Source organism: Thalassophryne amazonica, chromosome 14 (genome assembly GCF_902500255.1).
Source record: "Thalassophryne amazonica chromosome 14, fThaAma1.1, whole genome shotgun sequence".
Classification (NCBI taxonomy): Eukaryota; Metazoa; Chordata; class Actinopteri; order Batrachoidiformes; family Batrachoididae; genus Thalassophryne; species Thalassophryne amazonica.
The window spans coordinates 97,412,070-97,427,137 of record NC_047116.1 but is presented as its reverse complement, the minus strand read 5'-3'; the positions used below and the strand labels follow the sequence as shown (position 1 = coordinate 97,427,137).

The window sequence follows — 15,068 nt, the reverse complement described above, 5'->3', positions numbered from 1 at the left end:
CCTTACAGGATTTCTTCTGCCTAATAGTCTGAACGCTGTCATCTTTAGCTGGCTAGTGCTAACAGATGTGCTAGCCACACTAAGCTTGTCTGGAGTGCCCATTACATCTAACTCCACTGAGTTAGGAAGCTGTTCTAACTTACGGACACGGCTCTCAAAGAGAGCCACCTTTCGCACAAGATTAATTTAAAGTGGCGTGTCCCAGGATAACCGAAACATGTAGCAAAAGCTAACGAAAGCTAAGCACTAACGAAAAGCTAACCATTACTAGGATTCACACAGGAGTAAGATTATGAGCTAAAATTTGTAGCTGTTGCACTTAAAAACTAACAGAAATGATGCACAGGTAACACAAATAAAAAAAAAAAACAAAAAAACAATTGCAACCTTGTGTCAATTAGAAGAATGTAGTACAGTCCGGTCGTTGAGGAGTCGGTCCATCCTGGAAACACATAGCAGCAGCAGCAGAGTGTTGTGGCATCGTGCAGCACCCGAGCACACCCCCACACCTGACGTGACCATGAGTGAAATGCATCTTTCTCAGACGTAATAAGTGAGACATCCGCATCAGTGAGACATCAGCTAACATTTAGCCTAAGCTTGTGTGTCATACATCACACTGACAAAGTGAGGAACCTTGGGGTAATTTTGGATCCTATGTTGACCTTTGACCTCCACATTAGAGATATTACGAGGACTGCTTTCTTCCACCTGCAAAATATAGCGAAGATTCGTCCCATCCTGTCTATGGCTGATGCTGAGACCCTTATCCATGCATTTGTCTCTTCTAGATTGGACTACTGCAATGTTCTATTTTCTGGTTTATCGCAGTCCAGCATTAGGGCTCTCCAATTGGTTCAAAATGCTGCTGCCAGACTTTTGACAGGAAGCAGAATGTTTGACCACATTACACCCATTTTGGCGTCTCTTCACTGGCTTCCTGTGCCAGTGAGATCAGATTTTAAGGTTCTGCTACTAACCTATAAAATTGTTCACAGACTGGCACCTCCCTACCTAGCTGACCTAATTAAACCTTATGTATCGGCCTGGGCTCTGTGTTCTCAGGGTGCAGGACCTTGTGTTCCTAGGGTGAATAAAAAGTCTGTGGGTCACAGAGCTTTCTCTTATCATGCCCCTGTTCTGTAGAATGATCTCCCTGCGTCAATAAAACAGTCAGATTCTGTGGAGACTTTCAAGTCCAGACTTAAGACGCAGTTATTTTCCCTTTCGTATGGTTAGCATACTGGCATAGTATGTTTCTATGCTTTTTACTCTTTTAAATTCATTTTATTAGTAAACGGAGCGTGCCACGGCCTCAACTTTACCTAAATTCTGGGTCTTTTAGTGAAGTTTAGGGCTAGTGGTTGGTGATCACCTTAGTAATTCTTCTGTTTTTCTTGTTGATTAATGCTGACAAATTATACTGTATTTGTTGTCTATCTGATGCCTGATTCTGTTTTTTCTCTCTGAGGTGCGGCTCCATCCAGAGATGGGCGTGGTGTCTGTTTCTGTAACCCTCCTGTCCTGTGCACCAACAAAATTTCCTGTATATTCATTTTGTGAATTGTTTCTAAAATTTATGTTTGTAGCATAGCCCAAGCAGAGGGTCACCCCTTTGAGTCTGGTCTGCTTGAGGTTTCTTCCTCAGTCTCATCAGAGAAAGTTTTTTCTTACCACTGTCGCCTGTGTTCTTGCTCTGGGGGTTAGTAAGGTTAGACCTTACTTGTGTGAAGCACCTTGAGGCAGCTTTGTTGTTGATTTGGTGCTGTATAAATCAAATAAATTAAATTGAATTGAAATTGACATAATCTGTTGTCCCTCTGTTTTGTTGTATTTTTTTATTTTGAATGTTGCATGATGTTTTATTTTTTGAATCCTGTCTTCTTTTTACTTCGACTGTGAGCTGTAGGGTGTCTTTTAATCTCAGCGTTTGTAACTGTCTCCGCAGTGACATGAAGAATGCTGTCATTGGAAACAACAAGCAGAAGGCCAATCTGATTGTCCTCGGAGCTGTGCCGAGGTATTTCTGTGCCGCCCTCTTCCTCATTGCTCCACATCTCAGATTGCCCTCAGGTTTTATTCCTGTTGAGAAGCTTCAAAATGATGAAGAAACACATACTTGTGTCACATTACAGTTTATAAACTGGTGTGGCTCCCATTTCTGCAGTTCTGTCTGTATGCTCTTTGTTGTTTTTATTTAGTTTTTTATTTAGATTCATAATAATAATGTAAGATTCATGATTCCTTCCACCTTGAGGAGATTCCCAATTCCAGACACACTGTAGTGTTCCCACAGTATTATACTTCTACTGCTGTGTTTCACTGTGGGGACAGTGTTTTTTGGACTTCTTTCTCCAAACATAAGCAATGTCTATATGTCCATAGAGCTCTCCTTTTGTCTCATAGGACCAAAGGACTCGCTTCTAGACTGCATAATCTTTCTCCAGGTTGTCCTTAGCATACTTCAGTCTGGCTTGAAGGTGTCTCTTCTTTAGTCTGCAACCTTGCAGTCTGTTCCTGTCCACTATGTGCTCACAAAAACTAAACATTTAGACATGCTATAGATTTGATGTGGGGGAAGTAAGTATAATTTGAAAATCAAATAATAGTAAATGTTATTCTGGAAGGAAAAATGACAAAGATGTACTGTTTTCATACCACAAACACACACACAAATGTTTGTTTCACTGTTGGGACTATAGATCACTCACCTTGGACATTTGGAAGTGTACTGGACTGTATTCATATGTTGCATCATTAGAGACTGATTGTAAATGAACACGTTAATCAGCAATGAAAGTGATCATTGATTGTTTTCTGTGTGTTGACTCCAGATTACTCTACCTGCTCCAGCAGAGCCTGTCCAGTCTGGAGCTCCGGACAGAGTGTGCAGTGGTGCTGGGCAGCTTGGCCATGGGCACCGAGAACAATATTAAGTCCCTGGTGGACTGCCACATCATCCCCGCCCTGCTCCAAGGTCTGTGCGCACGCACGCACTCACACACACATTCATGCATGGAACTACAGGCAGCACTCTGATGTGTGTGTGTGTGTGTGTGTGTGTGTGTGTGTGTGTGTGTGTGTGTGTGTGTGTGTGTGTGTGTGTGTGTGTGTGTGTGTGTGTGTGTGTGTGTGTGTGTGTCAGATTGCAAAGACAGCCTTCCCACTCCTTGTGATAACTGTGTACATGTACTTACTGGTCATGAAAATTTGGGGTGCAGTGATAGTTTGGGCACATGGCAAAAAACCGTCTCATTAATTCACTAAAAACAAGTGTTGTTTTGTCTCTTATTTGTGGTTGGCAAACACAGAATTTGGGCATTGGCCCAGAGGGGAGTGGAGCTGCTGTGACACAATTCTTTAAAAGGTCACAGTCTCCTGAGTCAAACACACTGTGGCAAAATACTGTACCCTGCTTTTGTCGCTTCGCAGACACTCAGGCTAATAAGGTGATTAATGCTGAAGAGGTTACGGCACAGAAAACTGTGTTTGACGGAAAGACAGAATTTAGGTTGCAGTGGTGAAATAACTGACATCCAAATGAATGAATGAATGAATTATTAATGTAGAGCAGGTAGCTGAGTGGATAAGGAGCTGGCATGTCCATATGTAGACCTGGGTCTGTACCCCGCTCAGGCTACCTATCTGTGTCTTTGGACAAGATGCTTCTTCTACATCGTCCCAGTCCGCTCAGCCGTAAATGAGTACCAGCCACGGCTCGGGAAGTAACCTGCTTTAGACTGGCGGGGGTTCTCAAAGTCACTGACTAGTGGTATAATTTGTAAATGAAGTTGGCGACTGACCTGGTCACCACATCGAGGGCTTTGACACAGACACATCAGCGGACATTTCCTTTCAGAGAACTGTCTCATTCCAAACATAAATGTTGACATGCTGAGCTCCTTGTGATTTGAATAGTTGCATTGTGCCCTCTGGTGGACACAGCGTGCTTTGACACCATTCATGCTTACAGGATTATCTTGCCTTTTTGAATGGGCAAAAATGTCTTATGCGGAATTATGTTTAAATACAGACTAATTTATTATGTTTCTTTTTTGTCAGAGGTGTAAATGTTGAAGTTGATTGGAGGAACAGGTATGTTGTTCTTGCTGGACAGCACAGTCACTGTTTTGTATGTACAGATTAACAGCAGCTGTGCACGTGGAGAGCGAGTGTGAGGCACTAGAAGGTTGAATGTCTCACAGGATGGCGTGACTCTGACCCTCAGTAGAAAATGTTTCACATGCTTCACTGACTGTGGTGGACGACGACACGCTGATTGAGATCCATTTAAACATGGCTTAATGTGGGCGGAGCCTTGTTATGTGTGACTTGGTGTTCTGAGGTCCTCCTTTGAAGAAACCTGGATCTGCCTCCTGGAACTATCCTCCTGTTAAAAATGGCACTGGGCCTGTTGTGACTTCTGTGTGTGAACAAACCACAGTATTGCTGCTGAGGCATGAGTGGCCTGGGTTCCACACCTGTGTTTCAAACCCCTGGTCTAAACAGCGCCTGCGTTTTGTGCTTCCAGGTCTCCTGTGTCATGACCTGGTCTTCATTGAAGCTTGTCTTCGATGTCTCAGAACAGTCTTCATCAGTCCTGTCACCCCAGTGCAGCTGCTCTACACTGTAAGTCACCTTTTACATGTTGTGACTGAACTTTGTTCAGAAAAAAAAGTAAACAAAGCTCAGAGGCTGATCCATGTGGTCTGTTTCTGGACAGTCATTGGTGCCATGTGAGTGGAAGCTAACTTCAGTCAACCATGCAGGCATTAAGGGCTTTCACACTGCACGTGCTGCGCCATCATTCTGCCGCATTTGCTTGCGTTTTTTGCAAAAATGGACATGGCAACGAGTCACAGATTTCTACATCACTATCTGACTTTTCGAGCATCCAATGAACAACTCTGACACTCACCATCAAGGATTTGCAACAGGAAAAATCAAAACACTTAGTCTGCCAGTCATAACCCAAGATTAGGCGCAAAAAACAGAACAAGTGATGGACATCACCTTGTTGAGTGGCAGGCCCGGCCAGACACCCACACACCCACTCGGACAGAGAGAAACAGCAGCCAGTGTGCTCGAGCAGACACACTGTATTTTTACAAATAAATCTATACAATAGTTTATTTTATCGTTCCTGCTCTGACGACAAGAACAGCCTCAACTTTATATAACTTAGATTTTATTTTAATTTTTCTTTACCAATCAAGTAGTCGGACCTCAGTCAGCCCTCGAGGGGGTGGTGCTCAAGTGGTTGTTTTGCTTGGCTTCAGTGCGGAAGGTTCCTGGTTCAAACCCCACCCCTGCCGGTTTCTCCATGTAATGTGGAGTTGCATCATGAAGGACATCTGCCGTAAAACCTGTGCCAATTCAACATGCTAATCCTCATCGGATCTGCTGTGGCAACCCCGAGTGAGAAAACGAGGGAGCAGCCAAAGGGACTTACTTTTCATTTCAATTTCAATTTATTTTCATTTATATAGCGCCAAGTCACAACAGAGTTGCCTCAAAGTGCTTCACACAGGTAAAGTCTAACCTTACCAACCCCCAGAGCAACAGTGGTAAGGAAAAACTCCCTCTGAGGAAGAAACCTCAAGCAGACCAGACTCAAAGGGGTGACCCTCTGCTTGGGCCATGATACAGACACAAATTACAGAAACAATTCACAGAACAATTCATGGACGAATATACAAGAAATGCTGTTGGTGCACAGGACAGGAGGGTCTCCAGCACAAATACCACACCCATCTCTGGATGGAGCTGCACCTTAAACAGAGAGAAAAAAACAGAATCAGGCATCAGAAAGACAAAAAATACTGTATAATTTGTCAGCATTAAACAACAAGAAAAACAGAAGAAATACTAAGGTGATCGCTGGCCACTAGCCCTAAACTTCACTAAAAGTGAAGTTGAGGCCGCGGCCCACTGCGTTTACTAATAAAATGAATTAAAAGAGTAAAAAGCGTAAAAAACAAAACTGTACCAGTATGCTAGCCATATGAGAGGGAAAATAAGTGTGTCTTAAGTCTGGACTTGAAAGTCTCCACAGAATCTGACTGTTTTATTGGCGCAGGGAGATCATTCCACAGAACAGAACTTTTTAGTCATCAGACCTCAAAGAAAACAGCACAGTTTCGTGTTTCTTTATATTTTAAGAAACATATTTCTTCACTTGTCCCACATCAGGAACATTTCAACATTTGCTGTGCAGAGAACCTTGTAAATACAGATGCACTTCAAAAACTTCCAATGATGGAGCTGAACAGCAAAACCTGAAGAACAGAAGAAAGAAGAGAACATCACTGCTCTTCAAATTGTGAGGAAACTGTCTCCAAACAACAACAACAACAAAACTCCACCTAAAGCTTGAAGCTGTAGAGAAGACCTTCATCTGGTTAATTGTCCTGAGGGTCCAGCTCGCCTGTCGTGTCTGAAAACTCACACCTCCTGCTACTCTCCTAAATAAAAAAATAGGCTGTTTAAAGAGCAACTATTTTATTATATGAAAAAGCTGTTTCCTATTTTAATATTACATTAAATGAATGAATCATTAGACATGTCCATTAAGTCAAACTTCAGTCAAAAAAGGCATTTCCACAGTAGAAGAAGCCCCGCCTCTATTGTGCATCTTTTCAAAGCATTCACAATCACTAGAATTGTCAAATCCATATTTTAGTAACTACTCTATCCTGATTACAACATTAAAAGCAATCACATAGTCAACAAGGACATAATTAAATGTTGAAATGACTAAATTAAAAAATGATTTCATCATGAGGTTTATGTTATGTTTATAATAAATATATTTATTTACGGACGGGATCTTTTTTTCCTGGTTGAAATACAGATATGAATGAATGAACGAATGACTCTACCAGACATAAAAATGTACACGTTACTTACACAGGACATCTCTGGGGCAGTCTTTCCCTCACTGCAGGACATTTACCAAACCAGAGTCCTATGTAGGACACACAACCTCATCAGGGACAATACACACCCTCAACACTCACTCTTCACACTCCGAACATCAGGCAGACACTACAGCAGTCTGAAGTCCAGGACTGCTAGGCTGAGGAACAGCTTCTACCCACAGGCCATTAGGCTGTGTGACTGTTACTTCACTGTCATTCTTCTCCTTGTCATTATTACTGTCATCTTCTAAGTATTTGTCATAACAGCTATGTTCACTATTTATGCACCTTATGACTCCTGCACAACAGGAATGCTGCTTAAAACTACAAAATATTGCACAAAATTGCCAATACTTGATAAACTGCACCTCCGCACATCCTCTAAACTGTACATCCTTTAAATAGCGCATATAATACATTTTTCAGTCTAGTAATGTGCTGTTTTTTTAAATCATCTGATGTAAACTTTCTACATGCATATTTTCTAGGGAGAATGAAAAGAATAAGAATTTCATTGTGTGAAATAACTGCCTGTATTTACTGTGTCCATGACAATAAAAAAAACTCTTAATTACTTTTCATGCTATTTTAGTTGTCTAAAATAAATGGCCAAGGTTCCTTATAATGTTAATCAAGAAATCTCATCTGAAACAACAACAGATAAGTTATGTTTTTAATTAACAGATGAACGTCAAAGATTGCTAAAGAATTTTTTTCTTTTTTAATTAAAACTGTTTTAATTACAAGTTTTCTAATGTAAGAAATGTTTTTTTTAAACTCCAAAATGTACAGTAATCAGAAATTAATCTTGAGGGGAAAAAAACTAAAACATTTGTACGGATTTTCTTTAGCAAACTGCTGTGTATAAATTACCACTTCTGATGTTCTTCTGACACACATCTGTTGTCTTCCGTGTTTTGGCTTGATGCCTCATTTCTAATGGACACACAAAGCGAAGTCACAGCGCACAGCGGTGAAAGTTGGATTGGATTGAACTTTGACCGCGGTGAGTTTGATGTCAAGCAGTGGTGCACGCTCCCAGCAGAGCGTTGCACAAGTACGGTTTTTGCCGCGACACAGCATTTGCATGACACTTCTCATTGAAAATATTGGGTTTTACAGCAATGCGTGCCACATTTGCACGCTCTGTGTGAAAGGCCCTTTAGTCACTTGTTTCTTTTTTTTTTTTTTTCAAAACATTATTTCATTTAGTTGGTAAACGTGTACCAGATGACATCACTGCAGCTCCGACTGTGCATTGCTTCTGAAGACATGTCGGGTTAGAAGGCGTCCCGTTTTAAGGATTGTGTGAATGTTTGCAGGACTCCACTGTGATTCCCCATCTAATGTCACTACTGAGCCGCTCCCAGAGAACCCAGGAATACATCACGCAGATCTTCTCCCACTGTTGTAAGGTATTAGTAGGTACATGGTGGAACCTTCACACATGTGGTGAGACGCAGAGTCCTCACTGACAGAAGCTGTGTGACTGTTTGCAGACGCCGGAGCACCAGACGGTTCTCTTCAATCATGGGGCCATCCAGAATATTGCCCCTCTGCTCACCTCTTCCTCTTACAAGGTACTTGACTGTCTTCCCCTGTGTGTCGTAGTCTGTCTTTCTGTGTGTCCTTTCTTTCTTGGAGCCCAGCTTTAATGCTCAGATATCTGTCCTCCTCTGCTGCTGTTCCAGGTCCGGATGCAAGCTTTAAAGTGTTTCTCAGTCCTGGCCTATGAGAACTCTCAGGTCTCCTTGACACTGGTGAACGGTGAGGAAAGCTCTCGCCTTAAACGTCTCCTCCTAAACGTCTTTCTAAGCCTGAGCCTGTTTGTGTTCCCAGTGCTGGTGGACAGCGAGCTGCTCTCTCAGGTATTTGTTATAATGATGCAAAGGGATCAGCCTGTTGAAATGCAGCTAACAGCAGCTAAATGGTGAGTAAAACCCAACCACCACCATTCATGCTGTTGTGACGTTCACAGTTCTGCACTATGACCAGAGAAATGCGCCACATGGCGTGAATGTCATAGCCTGACCGTTCCTCACAGTACAAATCGACTTAGTCTCCTCAAGGCCGGATTTCCACACACTACATTTGCATTCTGTCTGCAGTCCGTTATGCCTGTGAATCTGCTTATAAATTTGGCCTTTATTGTTGTTTTTTGTTTTTTTTTTAGTTCTGTGAAGTTTTTGCTTGTGCATACACACACACACACATACACTCCCTGATGCATTCACTGTCACTTGTAAATTCTTTCTCTCACACACTGCAACAAGCATGTGTGTAGGGCGGAGCAAAGACATAACTGACCGTGACTCGGTGCAGAGGTAGCGTGTGGAAATCCGGCCTGAGTAGCTGTGACATACGTCTTTCCAAGGATCCTCCAAAGAAATATTATTACTGAAGTTACAGAACTAATCTAGTTGTGTTTTAACGTCGGGCAGTTTTTAAAAGCCCGCTGTTGTCTTTTAACCACACTTTGAAGCAGACCTCGTAAACTGACTGTCCCTCTGTGGCCTCCTGTCCTTTTGTCCCAGTCTGACATATATGTGTCGAGCAGGCGCCATCAGAACGGACGACAGCTGCATTGTCCTAAAAGTCAGTTTTGTTTGGTCTTTATGGACCTCTGCATCATTTTCATTCTACTTGCCTGTTTGGTCCGTGCTGTCTTTGCAGCACTGTGTTGACCATCACGTCCTTTTCGTGTCTAGGCCCTGCCGTGTCTGGTGCGGATGTGCAGTAAAGAGCACCTGCTGGAGGAGCGGGTGGAAGGTGCAGAGACTCTGGCCTATCTGATGGAGCCAGATGTTGAGCTCCAGAGGATTGCCAGCACCACCGACCACCTTGTGGCCATGCTGGCCGACTACTTCAAGTACCCCAGCTCTGTGTCTGCAATCACTGACATCAAGAGGGTGAGTCCGCCGGCCCGGTCTGCTGCCCTTTATGTCTGACATTCAGGTCCCTGCGGCTGCCTGTCCACTGCAGTTGGACACTGGAGCTTCCAGTCATCACTGACCCAGAAATTCAGCTGGTACTTATTCCATGGGTTCTGTGTTATCAAAGGAGCTCCTCGTGATTAGTTTTTACATTTGAGAGTGTAAGGTGTGTGTGTGTGGAGTTGTTTTTTTTGGTCTGATTTTATCTAAACCATCTCACGATTTGCAAAGAATCAAACATTCTGGAGGAAACATTTTAATAAATTACAAATGTGCTTGTGTGTACAGACTGTGCACTGACTGTCCTTTTTAATTGCCATATGGATGCACATTCCTGAACCATCCAGCAGGTGTTACTGATCACCACGTGGCAGCACACACACACGATATCTTCCTTTTTATGCGGATTCTGGAACAAAGACTTGAAATGTTTCACGTTAGCCGTTATTGATGAAGTGTTTTGGTACCATCCACAGCCGCGTTCTGTCTGGTCTGTAATTCTGGTTTTACTTTGATGTGGTTTTTTGTGTATTGTGGGCAGTATTCGCCCAGGTAGCAAGTATCCTGCTTCTTGCTGTATTTGTTAGCTGGCCAGAGCAGAGTGACGTGCACACGGGATGTGCAGTGTGAGTGTCATAAACAGCTGTTTGTCATTTATTCAGCATCCAGCATGTACAGACACGTCTATGGGATATAACAGGAAAAGCAAAGCTCTATCTGGTGCATCAAGGTTCACCATGTACAGAAGGGTTTGTCCTCATTCTGTGTCCTTTTATTCTGGTGGCTGGAGCATTTATTGTTGACACAAGCTGGTTTGCACTCGTCCATGTTTTTCTGTCTAAGCCGCCACCAGCGCAGGCAGATGGAGTGGGAAGGTGCTTGGTGTGATTTTTGTCAGCGCGCTCACAGATCTTATTTTTCTTTATGTTTCCACATTTCTTCCTCTTTGTGATTCTTCATTTCTGTGTTATTTAGCTGATGTGTTGCTGGGGTTTGGAGCAGTGAATGTTCTGTGGTTGTCAGTGTGTCTGCACTCAGCCCCTCATCTCTGTGAAATAAAAGTCTCCCGTGGAGTCGTACTGTTGTGACTGAAAGGGACACAAACATTATTCTTTTCTGCCCCCTGTTGTCTTTTACTTGAACACAGACTGTTCACAGTGGAACACAGCTGATCCACAAAACCCTTTAACCATTAACCTGGAGCCATGATTTAATTAATCTGAGTTTCCCAAAAGGACTGCAACTAACAACTATTTATATTATTGGTTAATTGGTTTGATTGATCTTAAGAAGCTGAAATCTGAGAATTTGTTTGTTTAAAAAAACTAAATTCAGTAATTATCAAAATCATTGTCAGTGAATTTAATAGTCTGTTAATAATTGATTAATCATAGCAGCTCTATTTTCTGAATATAGTCATTTATGGCAGATGTTTGACAGTAACTCTTCGTAGGCAATTTAGACCCAGTCAGTTCCACTTTAGGCGACTAAACGATACTTATAATCCAGCCTCAGTGGACCATGACATACACTGCTGTATGGTGGCCATCCAGGGTGGCAGCTGGATCAAGGTAGCAGTCAGTGAAGAATGACACACGGGTCAACATGTAAAAATGCTCCAGTCATATTGAAACATATACAGTGTTATTTGTCTGATCATAGAACAGGTATAGTTTGCACTATGACTGAGTGTAATAGTAGGATTAATAAGTGGAATAGTTTAGACGGTGGTGAATGCTTACAAGGTCAACATCCATTGGAGTCTGTCACATATATTACATGATAACTAAGCATGTGCAAGCTATTCCTTTTCAAAACCCTGTTAACTCAAACAATAATTTGCATCACCACAGCTGCCACACTGGGATGGCCACCATACATTGTTGTGTAAACAACTTTATACACAGACTGGGTTCTAAGAGTGGTTTAGTCCCCTTACGTGGTATCGAAGACCTGTTTGGCCCCTGAACTAGTGAGCATATTGCTGTTTCCAAAAAACAAAACCACTGACTTTGTGTCCACCTTGTGTTGTGTAGCTGGACCATGACCTGAAACACGCCCATGAACTGAGACAAGCTGCTTTCAAACTTTACGCCTCGCTCGGCTCCAATGATGAGGACATTCGGAAAAAGGTGATCTCTTCTCGAGTGGACGTGTCAGTCCGTGTTGCTGTGAACATGAGTGTTTATTTTCTAACCTCCTGACTCCTTCCAGATCACAGAGACGGAGAACATGATGGACAGGATAGTCAGTGGCCTATCGGAATCCAGCATTAAAGTCCGCCTAGCAGCTGTCAGGTATGGTAAGAATCCAGTCTCCTCTGCTTCTCCGTGTTCTTTCCTCCACGATGGAGTAACTCAGAGAAAAGACCTGAGAAGAAGGTTTTGACATCACTGCTCAGTGTTTCTGTGTCATGTGGTTTTAGTCCTTCCAGGGTCTTTAGAGACCAAAGTCTGCATCAGTGTTACTGTGTCATCTCAGACCACAAAGTCTCAATCAAGTGGCCAGTGGAACAGCCTGAAGAATCTGTGACTGAACATCTCGTGTTTGTTTGTTTGTTCATGTGATCCTTGGTCCAGGTGTCTTCACAGTCTTTCACGGTCAGTGCAGCAGCTGAGGACCAGTTTTCATGACCATGCCGTTTGGAAACCCCTCATGAAGGTTGGTGAGATGTGAAGGAAGCAAATGTCATGATGGACACTTGAGGCCACAAGTTTACATACACCTTGACAAAAACCTTTCAAACCCAGTTTGACCCAAATTAGAAGGTTTACTTTACTTGAGGTAGAGTGTGGCAGGGTTAGGGTTAAAGGCCTTGTCATACCTTGACGATTTAGCCTGCATATGCCAACTGTATTAAAAATGCAGGCATCATCTAGTAAATTAATGCCGCTGTCACACCTTGACAACTTAACTAGTGTATACTGACAGCCCCGTTTCCACCAAATGGTTCGGGTCTGTGCTGCACGGTATTATATGTGTCGGAACAGTTCAGTCTGGCTTGGTTTGCGTTTCCGCCACAGGCAGAACCCTTTTGATTGAAAGGTGGAACACTTAAATATTGACAAGCACGACATCAACCATGCGCACAGTGTCGTGCGGCTTCTCCACTCCACACAGAGGCAAAACAGTAATTTTAACATTAATTCCTTTGTTTTGTTTTTTCTTTTTTTGTGGATCATGGGATAATTTCATCGCGTGCAGAGAGAATCGACTGACGCCTGTAGTAACTGAGACATTAATGAATGAGGTGCTGTGACTCTTTCAACTTGTAGCGCAAAGAGCGAGACCTGGTGGGGGAAAGGAGGCTCTGCTCACAGCAGAGATTCGAACCAGCACCCACAGACACCCAACCAACAGATTACACCTGCAACAGACTGTGCTAGTCCCGGATCAGCCCAACCACACCAGGTACTGCAACTCAGCAACCTGATGGACGTCCTCTGGTGCAGAAACCATGATCTGACAGAGCAAATGTAGTGCAAAGTGCCAGTGTCACAGAGGGACTTTTCTTCAGCCAGGACAAGGAATTAAAGTATTTTCAGCCATCGTTTTTGAAAATCAGGAGGCTTTATGTGCATACGTTTTTGTCAGGCTGTGATGATGAATCCAACTATAACGACATAACAGGTCAGATTAAGACTTTATATTTCCTCCATGTGTGATGGTTTAATATTTGAAACAGTCTGTTCACATGAGGACACAGCATTCAATCAATCTTATTTCGACTTATGAGCAACTTACAAGAAACTTGTAAAACTTACATGTGCAGAATGTATGAGTCATACACTGGCATGTGTTGAAAATTTTAAGCACGGCCAAAATTTTTCGAGGTGCTGGGCGTATTACGACATATATCAGTGTGCTTCAACATGCTCTTAACTTACACAAAACTTACTCAGAACCTATTAGACGTACGTCAGCATTTTTAATATGGTCAGCGTACGCTGGCTAAATCGTCAAGGTGTGACAGGGCCTTAATGTGGAGTTGTGTCAGGAAGGGCATCCGGTGTAAAACTTGTGCAAATTCAACATGCAGATCTTCCTCAGATCTGCTGTGGTGACCCCGAGTGGGGGGGAACAAGGGAGCAGCCAAAGGGTCGTACTTTACTTTATTTCAAGTAGAGTTTTTGTTTGGAGAAATGATGAAGATAAATAAATTTGCTGTTTAATCAAATGATGTTAGATCACCTTTTTACAAGCTTCTCAGAGTATAATGCTGGAATTCTTCCAGGCACAGATGGTGTAAATCAGTTTGTGTTATGAGCCTCCTTACTTGGATATGATTTTTTTTTTTTTTTTTTTTCTGTCAACACATTTTTTCTGGTATTCTTGTCTGAGCTTTTGGAGGGTCACTCGTGTTTTTGTCTGTCACATAGTCTGCAGGATATCTCAAAGGGACATGAATGGATTTTGGTGACATTTGTTGGAGTGTTAGATCTTAGCCAAGGACAACCTGACAGCATTTGGGTACAGATTCAGATCCAGGATTTTATTTTTAATCTTGAGCCCTTTGAGCCAGCCTTTGATCTTTGACCCTCAATCCTTTTGTCCTGATCAATGAACAGATCCTGTCTGTGGTTGTTGCCCCAGTAAGTAAGTAAATTCAATTTTTAAAGTGCATTTAAACACAGCTTCACTGACCAAAGTGCTGTACAAAAAGTAGATAAATGGTAAAACAACTAAAAACATTAAATAGATCATAAACATAATAATGCTGAGGAAAGCCAAAGTAGAGAGTTGCAGTAATCCGTGATGTAATAAAGGCATGAATTACTTTCTCCTGTTCTGTTTTTGAGAAGGATTTCAAACGAGAGATCATTCTTAGCTGATAAAAGCTGTTCTTAAAGTAGACCTGCATTGAAATAAATGTGGTCAGATCTCAGAAAGAAATAGCTGATATGTATTTATAAGACCCTTATGAATGCAGTAAAGTAAATCTGCAAGCCCAAATTTGGAATTCAGCAGAGAAATCTTCATTTAAAAATGACAGATTTGCAGCTAAAATTTGGCCCTCAGCGAAAACTGTTTGTACATCCGGGACATTGCAGTGGTGTCCAGCAGAAGACGGAGCACTCCCACCCTCAGTCGGATCCCACGTTGAAATTGATTTTATCTGTTAGTAATGTTACTGTTATACACGTCCTGGTTTCAGCATCCAAAAGTAAGCTGCAATGAATGTGAGATACAGCTCTGCATGCTCAGATCAGCGGCG

The 15,068-nt window shown here is 42.4% G+C and overlaps 1 protein-coding gene across 2 annotated transcripts in view; it reads left to right on the top strand.

Moving 5' to 3' along the window:
• The window catches only part of armc8 (armadillo repeat containing 8), a 34,179-nt gene that overhangs the window by 7,075 nt on the left and 12,036 nt on the right, over positions 1–15,068 (top strand). For both annotated transcript variants that reach the window (XM_034186588.1, XM_034186589.1), the window contains exons 3-14: positions 1,949–2,020; positions 2,835–2,977; positions 4,532–4,629; positions 8,243–8,335; positions 8,420–8,500; positions 8,612–8,687; positions 8,760–8,850; positions 9,455–9,515; positions 9,629–9,829; positions 11,890–11,985; positions 12,068–12,150; positions 12,433–12,514. In XM_034186588.1, coding sequence (XP_034042479.1) covers positions 1,949–2,020; positions 2,835–2,977; positions 4,532–4,629; positions 8,243–8,335; positions 8,420–8,500; positions 8,612–8,687; positions 8,760–8,850; positions 9,455–9,515; positions 9,629–9,829; positions 11,890–11,985; positions 12,068–12,150; positions 12,433–12,514 — 1,177 coding nt within the window. The remainder of the gene's footprint in view (positions 1–1,948; positions 2,021–2,834; positions 2,978–4,531; positions 4,630–8,242; positions 8,336–8,419; positions 8,501–8,611; positions 8,688–8,759; positions 8,851–9,454; positions 9,516–9,628; positions 9,830–11,889; positions 11,986–12,067; positions 12,151–12,432; positions 12,515–15,068) is intronic.